General features: G+C 41.0%; 1 protein-coding gene across 2 annotated transcripts in view; it reads right to left on the minus strand.

Moving 5' to 3' along the window:
* Positions 1-18,605, minus strand: part of desi2 (desumoylating isopeptidase 2) — a 56,765-nt gene that overhangs the window by 19,377 nt on the left and 18,783 nt on the right. For both annotated transcript variants that reach the window (XM_038975246.1, XM_038975247.1), the window contains exons 2-3: positions 9,664-9,736; positions 5,749-5,842 (exon numbers count right to left, since the gene is read on the minus strand). In XM_038975246.1, coding sequence (XP_038831174.1) covers positions 5,749-5,842; positions 9,664-9,736 — 167 coding nt within the window. The remainder of the gene's footprint in view (positions 1-5,748; positions 5,843-9,663; positions 9,737-18,605) is intronic.

Consider the following 18,605-nt stretch of genomic DNA (forward strand, 5'->3'; position numbering starts at 1 on the left):
ATGTAATAAATGTATCACTAGTCACTTTAAACAATGCCACTTTATATGTTTACATAGCCTACATTACTCATCTCATATGTATATACTGTACTCTATACCATCTACTGCATCTTGCCTATGCCGTTTGGCCATCGCTCATCCATATACTTATATGTACATATTCTTATTAATTCCTTTACACGTGTGTGTATCAGGTAGTTGTTGTGAAATTGTTAGATTACTTGTTAGATATTACTGCATGGTCGGAACTAGAAGCACAAGCATTTCGCTACACTCGCATTAACATCTGCTAACCATGTGTATGTGACCAATAAAATTTGATTTGATTAATTGTGATGAACTGAGAGAATTAGGGTAGCACTGTAATTCATTAATCATATGCTGTCTGCCTCTGTTCTTAACTCTTTCCCTTTCCCATTTCACATTATCCACTGGTTGAAATTAAGTATCTCATTGAAATACTATCCTGTGTTCTCAGATTAATGCAGATGAATGGAGTTAGATGCAGTGTTTTTCCGAATGTATATATGAATTATAAATCAGCCTTTACTTAAATCATGTTTCTAGTCTATTGCATAGTTACAATGTGTAATCATTGATGTCCCAGGAGTGGTAAACACTGTTGAAGTGTATAATTGTAATACATACATGCAGACACAGCATCATTCAAAGAATGGAGTTTGATACACTTGGTATTGGATATGACTGAAAAAGAATGTCTTTCAGAGATTCATACCTGAACTGCACTTTTATTTGCCAAGGAAAAGTACATGATCAGTGAATATATTCAATGTACAGGCTACAATGTGGGGGATCTCATGTGTGGTAATAACTACAGTACATGTATATAGGACTTGCATCCTTGGCACAATAGAGTTATTATATTCTACTCTATCCATAGGCTTCATTAATGCATTTCAGACTTGAAGTTGATACAACAACTATGATAGCTGAGGTTCATAGGTTCTGAACTAATATTCTTAACAATCTAACGTTTTAGGGCCCATACACAGATCGGCTACATACTGTAGCTAGCTACACATCCATAGGCATACAGTTATTTTTATCCTCCACTACACAATTAGCAAGTAAATAGTTATCTAGCTAGCTATGTTACTTCAGCTGCATTGCACGGCAAGGCAAACTTACACAATTGTACATTAAATTTGCAGTAAATGCTTTAGCTAGATAGATTCTTTACATCCACTGTTTCCCAAGACGACAGCCTGGTTTGCTAGTTCTCTCAGGAGTCCCTAAAACATTAAACAACACGAATTACAATGTCATACTCATGTCATAACACCAGCTAGCTAGTTGGCTAATGTTAGCTAGTCAGCTAACTTGCTAAATAGCAATTTTCGTAAATTAACTTCATGACAAAAAGAATATGCACAATCGTTTCTCTACATTCACTAACATATTCCTCTAAATTGTAAATGTTTTGCTTGACTCGTTATGACATTATAATTACTTACATTTGCTTCCACCGCAATGTTTTGTCAGCCATCTTTGCTGAAGAAAGTCACCAGGGACGGGTGACTCGCGTTAAATTCATCATTGAAACCACTCAATATGATTGGTCATATAAAAACCTTGGGACCCAAGTGTATAATGAGTGCCAAAACTCCCCCTTGTGGTGGTCTGGAGCAATGAAGCCGTGACGCTGGGTACCTCTAAGTCCCGCGGTGTAAGCTCGCAACGTTTAAAGGAGGAACCACTGTACTTACATATCCCAACCAGAAGTCATGGATTGCAGGCAACATCCGCATCGAGCTAAAGGCTAGAGCTGCCTCTTACAAGGAGTGGGACACTAATCCGGACGCTTATAAGAAATCCCGCTATGCACTCAGACGAACCGTCATAAAAGCAAAGTGTCAATACATGATTAAGACTGAATCCTACTACACCGGCTCTGATGCTCGTCGGATGTGGCAGGGCTTGAAAACTATTACGGACTACAAAGGGAAACCCTGACGCGAGCTGCCCAGTGAAGGGAGCCTACCAGACGAGCTAAACGCCTTTTATGCTCGCTTCGAGGCAAGCAACACTGAAGCATGCACAAGAGCACCAGCAGTTCTGGACGGTAGGCGATATGACCAAGACCTTTATACAGGTCAACATTCACAAAGCCGCGGGGCCAGGCGGATTACCAGGACGTGTACTCATTAACATTTTCAACCTCTCCCTGACCGAGTCTGTAATACCTACGTTTCAAGCAGACCACCATAGTCCCTGTGCCCAAGGAAGCGAAGGTAACCTGCCGAAATGATTACCACCCCGTAGCACTCACGTCGGTCACCATGAAGTGCTTTGAAAGGCTGGTCATGGCTCACATCAATAGCATCCTCCCGGATACCATAGACCCACTCCAATTCGCATACTGCCCCAACAGATCCAGATGATGCAATCTCAATCGCATTCCACACTGCCATTTTCTTTTCTTTTTTGAACCTTTATTTCAACAAGGAACACAGCCTGAGACCAAGGTCTCTTTTACAGCTGGGCCCTGCGTAGACATGTTTACACATACAGTTTAGGTACAATTATTAAGATTAAGAAACTACAAAATACAAACAAAACGATCACAGGTAACACAAAAACAATACAGCAACAGATTACATTTACACATACGGGAATAACCTAACAGCACAAGAACTTGCATTACCCGAAACAGTTACAAGCAATATAAAAATAAAAATAAAAATGGGCAAGGGGGACAAGAGTCTCAAGTTTAAGTTTAGTCTGCAGGCTATTCCATAGGCAAGGAGCGTAACAGGAAAAGGCAACCATTCCCAACTCTGTGGAAATCACATGGGCCTCAAGTGTAATCCATGCTTAAGACCTGGATTTAGGAATTCTAATTCTAATATTGATGAGTGATGATAAATAAGAAGGTAGCTTATTCAGAAGTGCTTTATAGACAACACGAGAGCATGTTGTTCTCGTCTCATGGACAGAGAAGTCCAACCCACATTTTGATAAAAAACACAATGGTGAGTTCTGTAGCTAGCACCCGTAATAAACCTAAGTTCGCAATGATAAGTAGCATCCAGCGATTTAAGTGTTGATGCCGTAGCATGCATGTAAATAATATCCCCATAATCTATAACAGACATAAAAGTAGCTTGCACAATTTGTCTTCTATTTGTAGAGGACAAACATGTCCTGTTTCTATAGAGGAAGCATAGCTTGATTTTTAGCCGTTTACAAAGTTCGTCAATATGCATTTTAAAAGACAGTTAATCATCCAACCATATCTCTAAGTATTAATATGCAGAGACCTGATTAATTTGAGAACCATCTAAGCTTGTAAGTGCAAGTGTATTTTCAACCAACTTTTTGAACCTATTAAAAATCATAAAATGTATTTTCTTTGCATTTAAAACAAGTTTCAGCTATATAAAATACCCTTGTAATATCTTAAAATCTGTCTCCAATAATGATAATGCTTGGTCAGCCGATGAAGCGATAGAGTACATGACAGTGTCATAAGCATATAAATGAATTTGACACTTTCTTATCTCATCACCGATATTGTTTATGTAGAGAGTGAACAGTAATGGACTAAGTATAGAACCTTGTGGGACACCTTTAACCAACTCCAATGGCTCCGACTGGATGCTGTCGACTCTAACAGCCTGACTTCTATCCTTTAGATAGTCATTTCCCACCTGAACAAAGGGAACACCTATGTGAGAATGCTGTTCATTGACTACAGCTCAGCGTTCAACACCATAATGCCCACAAAGCTCCTCACTAAGCTAAGGACCCAGGGACTAAACACCTCCCTCTGCAACTGGATCCTGGACTTCTTGACGGACCGACCCCAGGTGCTATGGGTAGGCAACAACACGTCTGCCACACTGTTCCTCAACACTGGGGCCCCTCAGGGGTGTGTACTTAGTCCCCTCCTGTACTCCTTGTTCACCCACAACTGCATGGCCAAACAACTCCAACACCATCATTAAGTTTGCTGACGACACAACAGTGGTAGGCCTGATCACCGACAACGATGAGACAGCCTATAGGGAGGTCAGAGACCTGGCAGTGTGGTGCCAGGACAACAACCTCTCCCTCAATGTGAGCAAGACAAAAGGAGCTGATTGTGGACTACAGGAAAAGGCGGGCCGAACAGGCCCCCATTAATATCGACAGGGCTGTAGTGGAGCGGGTCGAGAGTTAAGTTCCTTGGTGTCCACATCACCAACAAACTATCATGGTCCAAACACACCAAGACAGTCGTGAAGCGGGCACGACAACACCTTTTCCCCCCCTCAGGAGACTGAAAAGACTTGGCATGGGTCTTCAGATCCTCAAAAAGTTATACAGCTGCAACATCGAGAGCATCCTGACTGGTTGCATCACTGCCTGGTATGGCAACTGCTCGGGATCTGACCATAAGGCGCTACAGAGGGTAGTGCGTATGGCCCAGTACATCACTGGGGCCAAGCTTGCTGCCATACAGGACCAATATAACAGGCGGTGTCAGAGGAAAGCCCAAAAAATTGTCAGAGACTCCAGTCATCCAAGTCATAGACTGTTTTCTCTGCTACCGCACAGCAAGCGGTACCAGGGTGCCAAGTCTAGGACCAAAAGGCTCCTTAACAGCTTCTACCCCCAAGCCATAAGACTGCTGAACAATTAATCAAATGGCCACCGGACTATTTACATTGATCCCCCCCATTGGTTTTGTACACTGCTGCTACTCACTGTTTATTATCTATGCATAGTCACTTCACCCCTACCTACATGTACAAATGACCTCTAACCTGTACCCCCGCACATTGGCTCAGTACCGGTACCTCCTGTATATAGCCTCGTTATTGTTATTTTATTGTGTTACTTTTTATTATTGTTTATTTGGTAAATATTTTCTTAACTCTTCTTGAACTGCACTGTTGGTTAAGGGCTTGTAAGTAAGCATTTCATGGTAAGGTCTACACTTGTATTCGGCTCATGTGACAAATAAAGCCTAATTTATGCTAACAAGCTACAGAGCCCCACACACAGACTTAACCAGGCACGCACACACAATCAAAAGTAGCCAGACACCAACTTGGGGCTTGCATGAATGCATGCACATCTATGCTTGCACATCTGCAATGACACGCTGTAGAAACACCCCCACACACACACGTTCTTCTGTACTCTTATACAGGCAAGTGTATTCATAACATTCTATGTCAGTCCAGCTGGGATTTTCCTCTTCTTCCTCCTCCATCACTATCATTGTAACAGTGTGCTTCATTGAACATAGCTGTAAAGGCTCGACACTTCAACACGGCAGAGTGTCCTTTACAAGGCAGTAAATAATGATAACCATTTTAGGGAGCATTATTGTCACAAAATGATTGCAAGATAAAGACAAGAAATTGGCCATGAAGGTGGTCTCCACAACAATTGAAGAAAATAAAAAAAACTGTCAGTAACCATTAGCTATTCATGTGATCCTCAGTGTCGCTTGAAGCAGAAATCCTATGTGACTTCATGGTATTCTCGTGATCCTATGTTCCGCTTTAAACAGAAAAAATGTACTTTACCAATATGAATAGAAATGACCAGTTTTCAGAATCCATCACAAGCAGTGAAGAAAGAACACATATGTCAGCAACAGTACTGGTTCCACTTCAAACAGGTTTAAGGATGTTCTCATGTTTTAGCTCAAGTATTTGGCAACTAACCATACCTTGTTTTTCGAAATACAGTGAGAAAACCCTAAGTGCCCTCGATTTAAGCCATGATACTCACTTGAATTTGAATGTCTCCCCGAGTTCTGTGGCATCCCCTGGCGTTATCTCGAATATCCCTGAAAATGGATATGGGTGTCCTCCATAGGCAAACTCTGAAAGGTCAGAGGTCAGGCCACTGATCAGATCACACAGAAGAAGTCAAACACACTATACAAAGATTCATAGCACATAACAGTAGTACTAGTAGAGGTTGGTGGGAAATTAACAGGGCTGTGGGGTGGTGTTACTGTGTTGAGGTAAGTGTGGAGATGAGTGTGGGGCGGGTGGGGGTGGTGTTGCTCTGTTTGAGGTGAGTGTGGACCAGTGATCAAATCAAATCTAACTATTGGTCGCACACAAATATTTAGCAGATGTTATTGCGGTGTAGCGAAATGCTTGTGTTCCTAGCTCCAGCAGTGCAGTAATATCTAACAATTTACAACAACATATACAGATCTAAAAGTAAAATAATGGAATTGCTGTGTTTGAGGTGAGTGTAGGGCGGGTGGGGTAGTATTGTAGTCTGTTGTGATGGGCTGAGGCAGTCTGAGGAAGCCAAGTCGCAGACGCGGTAGGTATTTATAGCTCTATCAGTCCGTGTCTAGCTCTATCAGTCCGTGTCTAGCTCTATCAGTCCGTGTCTAGCTCTATCAGTCCGTGTCTAGCTCTATCAGTCCGTGTCTAGCTCTATCAGTCCGTGTCTAGCTCCCAGCTCCACGATGAATGCAGCGGATGGGGATCTCCAAAACCCTGTTCCCACCCCTCTGATGTACTCATTCAGCCTGCTACTAACTCCTGATCTGAACGCTTGTGCTGAATTACAATAACTCATGCACTTTCTCCATGAATGACATAGATACACACAGCACATCCATTTTACAGAATGTATAAACAGTGTCAGTTTTGGCAAACTCACACTCTCATAAAGACAGACACACAGTAAATAATTGCCAGCTTGCGCTGCTCATAAAGTAATGTAATAGGCAATAATTATGTGCCTAATCCACACCATCTGTTGCTGGGATTGTCAGTCTCCCTGAATCAGCTCAATTAAGGGTAAACAAGCCAGGCATTAGAAATACCCAGGTCCATCCTACCATGCAACTGAAGGGGTTGCCATGAGGATATATTTCAACTCAGAGCTTTCTTTTAAAATGTGTAGATGAAAGCAGCTTTTAACCTTCTCAATAGGGGGTGCTGTTTTCACTTTGTAAAAATGTCATTCCCAAATTAAACTGTCTCGTACTCAATTCTTGCTCTTACAATATGCATATTATTATTACTATTGGATAGAAAACACTATCTAGTTTCTAAAACCGTTTGAATTATATCTGTGAGTAAAACAGAACTCAAGTTGGAGCAAACTTCCTGTGAGGAAGTGAGAAATCTGAAATCAGGCAGGCTGTTCTGGGGTCAGTTTATTAATTTGCATGTCTTCTATTGGTCGAGATGCACTGCATACGCCTTCCCCTAGATGTCAGCAAATAGTGAGAATTGGAATGGAGTTGCTAGGCAGATCTGAGGCCATATAAAGGGTCTGGGAACGTGGGGTGCACTCTTTTCATCATTCGCCATGACGCAAGACAGACCTCAGGATGGCGTTCTGGGAAGCTCCCGTTATAGGCCTTAGATATATCCGGCTCTGATTTTATTCGATATAGGTGTTAAAGACATCATAATGTTGTTATTTTAAACCGAGTTATATCAGTTTATATCAGTATATTGCGATTTTCGGATATTTCTTTGTGCTGCGTTATAGTGAGTTGGGCACGTCTGGGCCACATGGCTAATGTTTACTGCTAATTCCAAAGTTGAAGGCGACAATCTACAACCGAGCAACAATTCTTTTGGACAAAGGACAACTTGCCCAAGATTCTGATGAAAGCTCATCAAAAAGTAAGAACTATTTATGATGTTAATTCGTTGTTCTGTTGAAAAATGTAAAAAACTCCTATTCCGCCATTAATTTCGGTGCGGTCTCGCACGCTGTATGTCGTAGTAACGTTAATTTAAAAAATCTAACACCGCGGTTGCATTAAGAACTAATGTATCTTTCATTTGCTGTCCAACCTGTATTTTTTAGTCAAGTTTATGATTAGTTACTGATTAGATTAGGTGCCTCTCCCAAGATTTCTCCCGACATTTTGTTGGCAGCTTGGCTACTATTCTCATTGTATAACCACGATTTGTGCCGCTAAATATGCACATTTTCGAACAAACTCTATATGTATTGTGTAATATGATGTTATAGGACTGTCATCTGAAGAAGTTTGAGAAGGTTAGTGAAAAATTTATATCTTTTGCTGGTTTATTCGTTATCGCTATTGTTGGCTTGAATCAATGCTGTTGTGTGGTTGGCTATTGTAGTAAGCTAATATAATGCTATATTGTGTTTTCGCTGTAAAACACTTAAAAAATCAGAAATATTGGCTGGATTCACAAGATCTTTGTCTTTCATTTGCTGTACGCTGTGTATTTTTCATAAATGTTTTATGATGAGTATTTAGGTAATTCACGTTGGTCTCTAGTTATTCTAGTTGCTTTGGGAGTTGAGAGTTGTGATGGTGGCTGCAATGTAAAACTATGATTTATACCTGAAATATGCACATTTTTCTAACAAAACATATGCTATACAATAAATATGTTATCAGACTGTCATCTGATGAAGTTGTTTCTTGGTTAGTGACTATTTATATCTTTATTTGGTTGAAATTGTGATAGCTACCTATGCAGGGAAAAAATGGTGGGGAAAAAAAGTTGTGTCTTTTGCTATCGTGGTTAGCTAATAGAAATACATATTGTGTCTTCCCTGTAAAACATTTTAAAAATCAGAAATGATGGCTGGATTCACAAGATGTGTATCTTTCATCTGGTGTCTTGGACTTGTGATTTAATGATATTTAGATGCTAGCATTTACTTGTGACGCTATGCTAAGCTATGCTAGTCAGCTTTTTTACTGATGGGGGTGCTCCCGGATCCGAGATTGTGATGAAGTAGAAGTTAATAGGCTGAGCTCTGAGGTTGAAACCACAGGCGAGACGCTGATTTAACAGATTGAACCACCAGTGTTTTTAACTAAAATAACACTTCCAGTTCTCCTTCTTGATCAATAAAGCACTGGCTGCTGAACACATCCTTGCTGAAGGCCAATCCTCCAAGATACAGGCTAGACAGAGCAACTGGGAGGCTGATTCTAGAATAAAGCGGTTTTAAAAAGATAGACTCAGAGATATGACAGACGCAGACAGTAAACCAGGTGGTCAATTTCCGCAAGAAGTAAGAGTGAAACGTGAAGCTCAACTTCTCTGCGATTTTGGTGCCCTGGCTACCACGCTGTAACACCGTGAAACGAACGTGGGCAAATGCGCAGATTCTGTGTGTGACAGCAGTCTTGAATCTTGCTAATCTCAATATCTGCAGTGCAGCTCATAGGAATGTAATTTAGCTGGGTCTACTTTTTTAATTAGAGGACGAACCCATTTGATCCTGAAAAACAAACAGCCAGAAACAATAAAATGGCAAAAGTGTGTGTCTGGTTTGTAGTGAAGCTGGTAATTAGCTAAGAAAGATTCCTCCGGTTGGGTTGATGTGGCTTGTATTTTGGGGGGGGGGGGGGGGGGGGATCTGAGACGTGTAGGCTTTATGAGTAAAGACGAGTTAGCAGCTACAACAATTTGAAACTCTTCTTACAAGTTTATACTTCCATCCTTATTTTAATTCTACCACCATCTGTTACAGTCCTGATGTCAGGTACTAATAGTACCATAGTATCGGACTCAAAGCCCTCTACTTGACGAGGCCTTGCAGACAGAGGAGTTCTACCCAGCAGCACCTGACAGCCCAGCAGTTCAATGGAGTGCCTGGTTGTGTGGTTGATCTTTGGTCAGTCAGCCCCACCCAGGGCTGTTATCATAGCAGCGGAGGTTTCCTTACCTCTACCGTAGATCTCGATCCCTGAGTGAAAGACGCCAATTCCCAGATTGGTGGTGAACTCGTTGATCCAGTACTGAAAGAAAACCGAAACACCCGTGATCATTACGACTGCCTCCAGACGAAAAGTATGAGTAATATACAGATACACAGGGGACTCTTTCAAATGATTACTACAGGTTAACAGGTGGTGTGAATGAAACATGTAAAAGTCACTTTTCTATAAAAGGACAATGTGTGGAAAACACAAGCTTGACAGTCTGAACAGTGAGCAAAAGACTAATCATCTGTTGCAAGATGATGTGCATTCTCGCTCTATTCAATAATGATACATGTATGCATTTGATAATGATAGGTTGATGTGGATGACATATTCATCATACCAATTCTATATTACAGTCTAACATTGCTTGTTCAGATACTTCTTAATTTCCTTATTTTTCTGGATTATGTGTGGTGTTTTTTTTTTTTTTATTGCTAGGTATTACTGCACAGTTGGAGCTAGAAACAAGCATGTCGCTGCACCTGCGATAACATCTGCAAATTATGTACGTGACCAATAAACTGATTTTATTTCGATTTTTTAATTGGCATCTGGCGCCCCCGTGTTCTCATCAGCCAGGTCCCCAGTGCTACTACTGCTCCGAGTTGGAGAGAGCCATCAGTAAGAGAGCTAGTGTCATTATCTAAGGAGGTTGAAGGCTCTGTTCTACTGAATGAAACACCACTTTATTAGGCCTCACAGGGCTCTGATGTGCCAGCAAACAGGGGAGTCTAAGATGGAGCATGTTAATGATCGTTAACTCTAACGGAGTTCCACATGCCCTCAGTGTGCTGAGAGAGACAACTGGAGGAGAAGCAGAAGATAGATGTTATCTCCCTCGTAATTTGTTTTGAATAGGACATTTCTGGGCTATTTTAGTGTAATGTAAGGTTAAACAGTACGCGTTAGGCTATAGCCCTAACTTCATGTTCTCAATCCACTTATTCTAAATGAAAGACAAGACAACAATAAATCACTGCCCAACAGCACACAATCGGCGAGCATAGTTTTCTATGAACTAAAATCCTCCTTCTCTGGTCGATGCCCCAGAGTCCCATGCAGTCAGTCTACATAGCTGACATTGTTCAGAGCTCAAACTGAGATGTGTTGGGGAAATGTCAAATATGAAAGGTTACATCTGGACCATCAGTCCTTCCACTGCACAAAGCAGTCTCTCAGATCTGACATACAGACAGGAGCGCTTCATAGACGACTGACTCCGAGCCAAAATTGGAAAACCAAAGTGCCAGTGACCTAATAAAGCGTCTGCATATTAGGTTTGGTTTGCTCCTAGCAGACCTCTACTGGGCGAAGTGAACATCTGTTCCACGGATACTCCCTTAAAAAGTCCACTTGAAAAACAAGAAAAAAGGTGCAATAGTACCGTTTGTCCCTCTTGAGACGCTGTAACCAGGATGAAAATAGTCAATTAATCCAAGATAAAATAAAAAAACATTTGAGTTATATGATTATGCCGAGGTCTTAGTCGCGCAATTTTACATCTAGCTAATATGTTTGGTGCAGTATTTCTCAAGTGAAACATTTGTATGAAAACAGGTCTCTCGTTGAATGACAACAAACACTTCATTGAAGAATCCCTACTGTTGACCAATTACCGACGAAGGAGAGTTGACTTCGGCTACCGAACTTCAGCTTGCCTCAGGGGAAAATGTGCGCACGAACAGGCGAAAACCTTGACGAAGACCAAAACGTCACAAAATGTTATCATAAAATACATTGAGTATACAAGACATGAAGAACCTGCTCTTTCGATGACGAACTGACAAGATGAATCCAGGTGAAAGCTATAATCCCTTATTGATGACACTTGTTACATCCACTTCAAATCAGTGAAGATGAAGGGGAGGATACAGGTTAAAGAAGGATTTTTAAGCCTTGAGACAATTGAGACATGGATTGTGTGCCATGACAAAATATTTAAGTGCCTTTGAACAGGGTATGGTAGTACTTGCCAGGTCAACAGTTTCCTGTGTGTTTCAAGAATGGTCCACCACCCAAAAGACATCCAGCCAATTTACACAACTGTGGGAGGCATTGGAGTCAACATGGGCCAGCATCCCTGCGGAACACTTGACACCTTGTAAAAGACATGCCCAGACGAATTGAGGCTGTTCTGAGTGCAAAGGGGTGCAACTCAATACTAGGAAGGTGTTCCTAATGTTCTGCATACTCAGTGTATGCATGAACTGTTTCGGCTAGGAAGCATGCGGACGCCTTTATCCCCAAGTAACCATGGAAACCAATTGGACTCAAGCACAGACGTGCATAAATGCATAACACCCCCTTCCCAGAAGTCCAAAAGCCTGCTCAGTACTCATGTCTGCTAATGCGGAAGGACATATATTAAGTGACAAAAGATCCCTGATTAAAACCTCCTGTGAGCGATGTGGACAGTAATTTGATAATACTTCTGGTCGTGCCCGCCCCTGTAGATTAAATACAGACGGATCGTTAGAACTGCCACATCATTATATTGTTGGCAGGCCCGTCTGTGGCATTGCAGTGGATTCAGTCTCACTTTCAGGTCCAAGCCTTTACTCACCTTCAAGTTATTCAAGGTGATGTTCGTTTGTCTATTTGACAGAAAACCCGTAGACTACCGTAATAAGCCTGTATTTTCCCCATTCTTACTCTTGCACACACCCCTGCTAACACACATTGTCATGTCCTTAACTCCTCACACATGTATTTGTCCTTGAGAACTACTATTAGCGCTTATTTATCTTCTGTTATGCATCTGCATACTGTGTCAGGTGTTGGTCTCTGCTGTGGTGTTTTGGGAATTAGCTAAACAGTTGCTAGGCAGACTTCTCCAGTGTGACAGCATGCGTCACAACTCAGAGAGAAGAGAGAGCTTGACAGCTGCTAATTAAATGGCGGCCTCCTGTCTCCCACTTTCACTGCAGTCTCCCAGAAAAAAATATTCATACCGATAGGAAAACTTTTTTATAGCATAATCACACCTCAAAAGAATAACAGGAGCCTCTTTCCTAACAAAGAGGGTCTTCAGACGACTCAGACTTTTCGCAAAAATACCCTCGGCTACAGAAATTAATGCAATGTAAACTTGCGAACTTGTCATGCTAGACCACTACCTCCAGAGGAAGCGCACGGCACTCGCCCGACAGTTGCCAAACTAAGCAGGGCAGTGTAAACATTGAGCCAACACTTCTCTAGTATGTTTTTTTTTTTTATAGCAAAGCAATATTTTTGAAACAGCTGAACTGTACAGACATTTTCCTTTATTGAAATTGTAGGAATCGCATTTTACATTATGAAAATAAAGGTTTACCTCAGCCTAAATATTTTGTTTCATCTTGTTAAGACACTGCGGAACCGGAATTGTCCAGAGCAGATTATGGATAAATACTTTTTTCACCTTTCTATCTGTAAAACACTCAAGACATATGTAAAATAAATTTGCCACATTTTTTCAAATAAAATGTTATCTAGAATAATATGCTTTTTATAACATATCAACAATTCCCTCTGGGCAAGTCTGTAAAATATATCTAATGATAACCACACAAAATTTGGTGAATGCAGATTATTCTGATGCTGAGAAAAAAATTGTTTGCGTGTTGGAAGAGTCTGACTTTCGGGAAATAGCAGTTAAAAGACAAGTACACGGAATTAAGACTACCAAACGTCTATTTAGACCCAATGACCATCTCTTCAAACTAAGTTAACTTCTTCGGGGTAGGGGGCAGCATTTTCACTTTTGGATAAATAGCATGCCAAAATTCAACTGCCTGCTACTCATCCCCAGAAGACAAGATATGCATAGTATTAGTAGATGTGGACAGAAAACACTCTGAAGTTTCTAAAACTGTTTGAATCATGTCTGTGAGAATAACAGAATTTATGTAGCTGGCGAAACCCCGAGGACAAACCATTCAGATTTTTTTTTTTTTTGAGGTCACTGTCTTTTCATTGGGACACCAGATTTCTAAGGGACTTGTTTGCAGTTCCTACCGCTTCCACTGGATGTCACCAGTCTTTGGAAATTGGTTGAGGTTATTCCTTTGTGTAATGAACAAGTACGGAAATCGTAAATGAGGGTCACTTGAAGTAAATTGTTTGAGAGAGGCACATTACCAAAAAAGTTGCGTCAGTTTGTTTTCTTTTTGTATTGAACACAGATCATCCCGTCTTCAAATTGATCGATTATTAACGTTTAAAAATACCTAACGTTGTATTACAAAAGTAGTTTGAAATGTTTTGGTAAAGTTTACATGTAACTTTTGATATATTTTGTAGTGACGTTGCGCAAGTTGGAAGCTGTGTTTTTCTGGATGAAACGCGCCAAATAAATTTACATTTTGGATATATATCGACGGAATTAATCGAACAAAAGGACCATTTGTGATGTTTATGGGACATATTGGAGTGCCAACAAAATAATTTCGTCAAAGGTAAGGCATGAATTATATTTTTATTTCTGCGTTTTGTGTCGTGCCTGCAGTGTTGAAATATGCTACTCTTTGTTTACTGTTGTGCTATCATCAGATAATAGCATCTTATGCTTTCGCCGAAAAGCATTATTGAAATCTGACATGTTGGCTGGATTCACAACGAGTGTAGCTTAAATTTGGTATCTTTCATGTGTGATTAAATAAAAGTTAGATTTTTATATCATTTTATTTGAATATGGCGCTCTGTATTTTCCCTGGCTATTGGCCAGGTGGGACGATTGCGTCCCAGAGAGGTTTAGTAGTCAAGTTTGCAACATTCTCTATGAAATGGGCTTTGAAATTATGTACAATTCAATGTAGCTTTGAAATTATTGATGCATGTCCATTTTATAGTGGCTAAAATCCATACAAAAAGTTGATAACAGTAGTATGATAAACTAAAGAAAACATACATTTTCATCAAGTTTGACATGGTTTACTTTTTGAAAATACTAAATTTAAAAATGGACCAAAATACCAACAAATGTACAGGTACAGTTCAAGTCGGAAGATGACATACACCTTAGCCAAATACATTTAAACTCAGTTTTTCACAATTCCTGATATTTAATCCGAGTAAAAATTCCCTGTTTTAGGTCAGTTAGGATCACCACTTTATTTTAAGAATGTGAAATGTCAGAATAATAGAAGAGAGAATTATTTATTTCAGTTTTATTCTTTCATCACATTCCCAGAGGGTCAGAAGTTTACATACACTCAATTAGTATTTGGTAGCATTGCCTTTAAAAATTGTTTACCTTGGGTCAAACATTTCAGGTAGCCTTCCACAAGCTTCCCACAATAAGTTGGGTGAATTTTGGCCCATTCCTCCTGACAGAGCTGGTGTAACTGAGTCATGTTTGGAGGCCTCCTTGCTCGCACACGCTTTTTCAGTTCTGCCCACAAATGTTCTATGGGTTGAGGTCAGGGCTTTGATGGCCACTCCAATACCTTGACTTTGTTGTCCTTAAGCCATTTTGCCTCAACTTTGGAAGTACGCTTGGGGTCATCATCCATTTGGAAGACCCATTTGCGACCAAGCTTTAACTTCCTGACTGATGTCTTGAGATGTTGCTTCAATATATCCACATAATTTTACATCCTCATGATGCCATCTATTTTGTGAAGTGCACCTGTGCCTCCTGCAGCAAAGCACCCCCACAACATCATGCTGCCACCCCCATGCTTCACGGTTGGGTTGGTGTTCTTCGGCTTGCAAGCCTCCCCCTTTTTCCTCCAAACATAACGATGGTCATTATGGCCAAACAGTTCTATTTTTGTTTCATCAGACCAGAGGACATTTCTCCAAAAAGTACGATCTTTGTCCCCATGTGCAGTTGCAAACCGTAGTCTGGCTTTTTTATGGCGGTTTTGGAGCAGTGGCTTCTTCCTTGCTGAGCGGCCTTTCAGGTTATGTCGATATAGGACTCGTTTTACTGTGGATGTAGATACTTTTGTACCTGTTTCCTCCAGCATCTTCACAAGGTCCTTTGCTGTTGTTCTGGGATTGATTTGCACTTTTCGCACCAAAGTACTTTCATCTCTAGGAGACAGAACGCGTCTCCTTCCTGAGCGGTATGACGGCTGCGTGGTCCCATGGTGTTCATACTTGCGTACTATTGTTTGCACAGATGAATGTGGTACCTTCAGGCGTTTGGAAATTGCTCCCAAGGATGAACCAGACTTGGAGTTCTACTATTTTTTTTCTGAGGTCTTGCCTGATTTCTTTTGATTTTCCCATGATGTCAAGCAAAGAGGCACTGAGTTTGAAGGTAGGCCTTGAAATACATCCACAGGTACACCTCTAATTGACTCAAATGATGCCAATTAACGTATCAGAAGCTTCTAAAGCCATGACATCATTTTCTGGAATTTTCCAAGCTGTTTAAAGGCACAGTCAACTATGTAAACCTCTGACCCACTGGAATTGTGATACAGTGAATTATAAGTGAAATAATCTGTCTGTTTACAATTGTTGGAAAAATTACTTGTGTCATGCACACAGTAGATGTCATAATCGACTTGACAAAACTATCGTTTGTTAACAAGAAATGTGTGGAGTGTTTGAAAAACTAGTTTTAATGACTCCAACCTAAGTGTATGTAAACTTCCGACTTCAACTGTAAGGTGCAAAAACATAATTTCAGCCTTAACCACTAAAAAACCTGCTCGACCAGGTCTGTCCTAAAGGCAGTGTTAAGCTAGGCTAGCCAGGCTATTAAAACGATCACCCATCAGCACCATTACAGCCTTGGCAGCAGCAAAGAGCCCAATTAACTCAGGGAGATCTCTTAAACACAGCTAGGCTGAGTGAGCTGATCCAGCACAGATCAGCGACACACGAGAGATTCCCTGCTACTGATAGAGAAGACACAGCTCATACTGTAGGCCTACATCTGGTGGTGAAGCAAAAGAGAAAATGCATCACTATTTGATTGTGAAATATCAAGGAACCAGCGATATAAGAAATGGTTATAAATCGCCTAGCTAACAGACTGTAGTGGCAAGCCTATTTCTTGCATGTAGCTTTAGGACTGGACACATTGTAACATACATGTGAAAAAGGACTGTTAAAACATACTTAACATCAAGTACTTAGGAACAGTGCATGCAGAGGCTAGCAGTGAACAGTGGTCTATTAAAAGGTTAGCTCTCTTCCCAACCACCCTTGGGTTGCGTTCAGTAGGGCACACCACACCAAACATTTTGTTGGACAAGGTAGTACATTAACGTCATTTAGCAGACGCGCTCATCCAGAGTGAGTGCATACATTCTCATACAGGTCCCCCCATGGGAATCAAACCCTACCAACTGAGCTACACATAGTAGCTCCCCATTTCAAAAAGTTCTCTCCCTAAGGAACACAACCCTGGTCTCTGTGTGGCTGGCTCCTCTGCTGTGTGGCATATTGGCTGTGGCTGTCTGTGTCAGTGCGGAGTGACTCAAGGCCTCTGACAGTCTACTCTGCTCCCACCACATCCAGACACATGCTCTGCTGCTCGTGCAGCCCGCCAAAGGCACTGGATCGGCTGGAGGCCTCCACAGACCTAATTTCCCTCTGTCTGCTATGAGCAGAAAGCACATGGTGTGTAGAACGAGAGATCCCAATAAACAGGAGATATGTCTGGAAAATGACATAATAGTTTTTCTGAAGCCAGCTCACTGTTAACTTATCAGGCCTAACGAAGCCAAATAGTACCAAAAAAGACAATTTCCAAAAGCACCAGATGGGGCCAATGATTTACACACACACAAGATGACCAATAAGTGGTGCTGTGTTAACAGCCACCGTGCCTCCATCTTGGCACTCCCCACCAGTGTGAAAAAATATTTTGGAAGTTATAGAAATGCATTTGTCCTCCTGCTCAGTTGTGCACCGGGGCCTCCCACTCTTTCTATTCTGGTTAGAGACAGTTTGCGCTGTTCTGTGAAGGGAGTAGTACACAGCGTTGTACGAGATCTTCAGTGTCTTGGCAATTTCTCGCATGGAATAGCCTTAATTTCTCAAAACAAGAATAGACTGACGAGTTTCAGAAGAAAGGTCTTTGTTTCTGGCCATTTTGAGCCTGTAATCGAACCCACAAATGTTGATGCTCCAGATATTCAACAAGTCTAAAGGAGGCCAGTTTTATTGCTTCTTTAATCAGCACATGTTTTCAGCTGCGCTAACATAATTGCAAAAGGGTTTTCTAATGATCAATTAGCCTTTTAAAATTATATACTTGGATTAGCTAACACAGCGTGCCATTGGAACACAGGAGTGATGGTTGCTGATAATGGGCCTATGTAGATATTCCATAAAAAAATCTGCCATTTCCAGCTACAATAGTCATTCACAACATTAACCATGTCTACACTGTATTTCTGATCAATTTGATGTTATTTTAATGGACCATAAAAAAGTGCTTTTCTTTCAAGGAAATTTCTACGTGATCCCAAACTTTGAACGGTAGTGTATACTTAAAATAAATTGGTTGCAATTTTTATGAGCTGAAATAAAAGATCCCAGAAATTTGATAGCCACAATAATCTTATTTCTCTCATTCTTAGCAAAAATTTGTTCATCCATCCACCGGACAGATGTGGCATATCAAGAAGCTGATCCTCAGTTTCATCAGATTTTAGGGTGGCTGGTTTCAAACAATCCCGCAGGTGAAGAAGACAGATGTGGAGGTCCTGGGCTGGAGTGGTTACACATGGTTTGCGGTTGAAGGGCCAAATTGGATGTACTTCCAAATTCTCTAAAACGACGTTGGAGGCGGATTATGGTCGAGAAATTAACATTCAATTATCTGGCAACAGCTCTGGTGGACATTCCTGCAGTCAATATGCCAATTGCACACTCCCTCAGAATGAGACATCCGTGGCATTGTGTTGAGTTACAAATCTGCAGATTTTAGAGAGGTCTTTTGTCCCCAGCACAAGGT

The sequence above is a fragment of the Salvelinus namaycush genome, chromosome 35 (genome assembly GCF_016432855.1).
Source record: "Salvelinus namaycush isolate Seneca chromosome 35, SaNama_1.0, whole genome shotgun sequence".
NCBI classification, from domain to species: domain Eukaryota; kingdom Metazoa; phylum Chordata; class Actinopteri; order Salmoniformes; family Salmonidae; genus Salvelinus; species Salvelinus namaycush.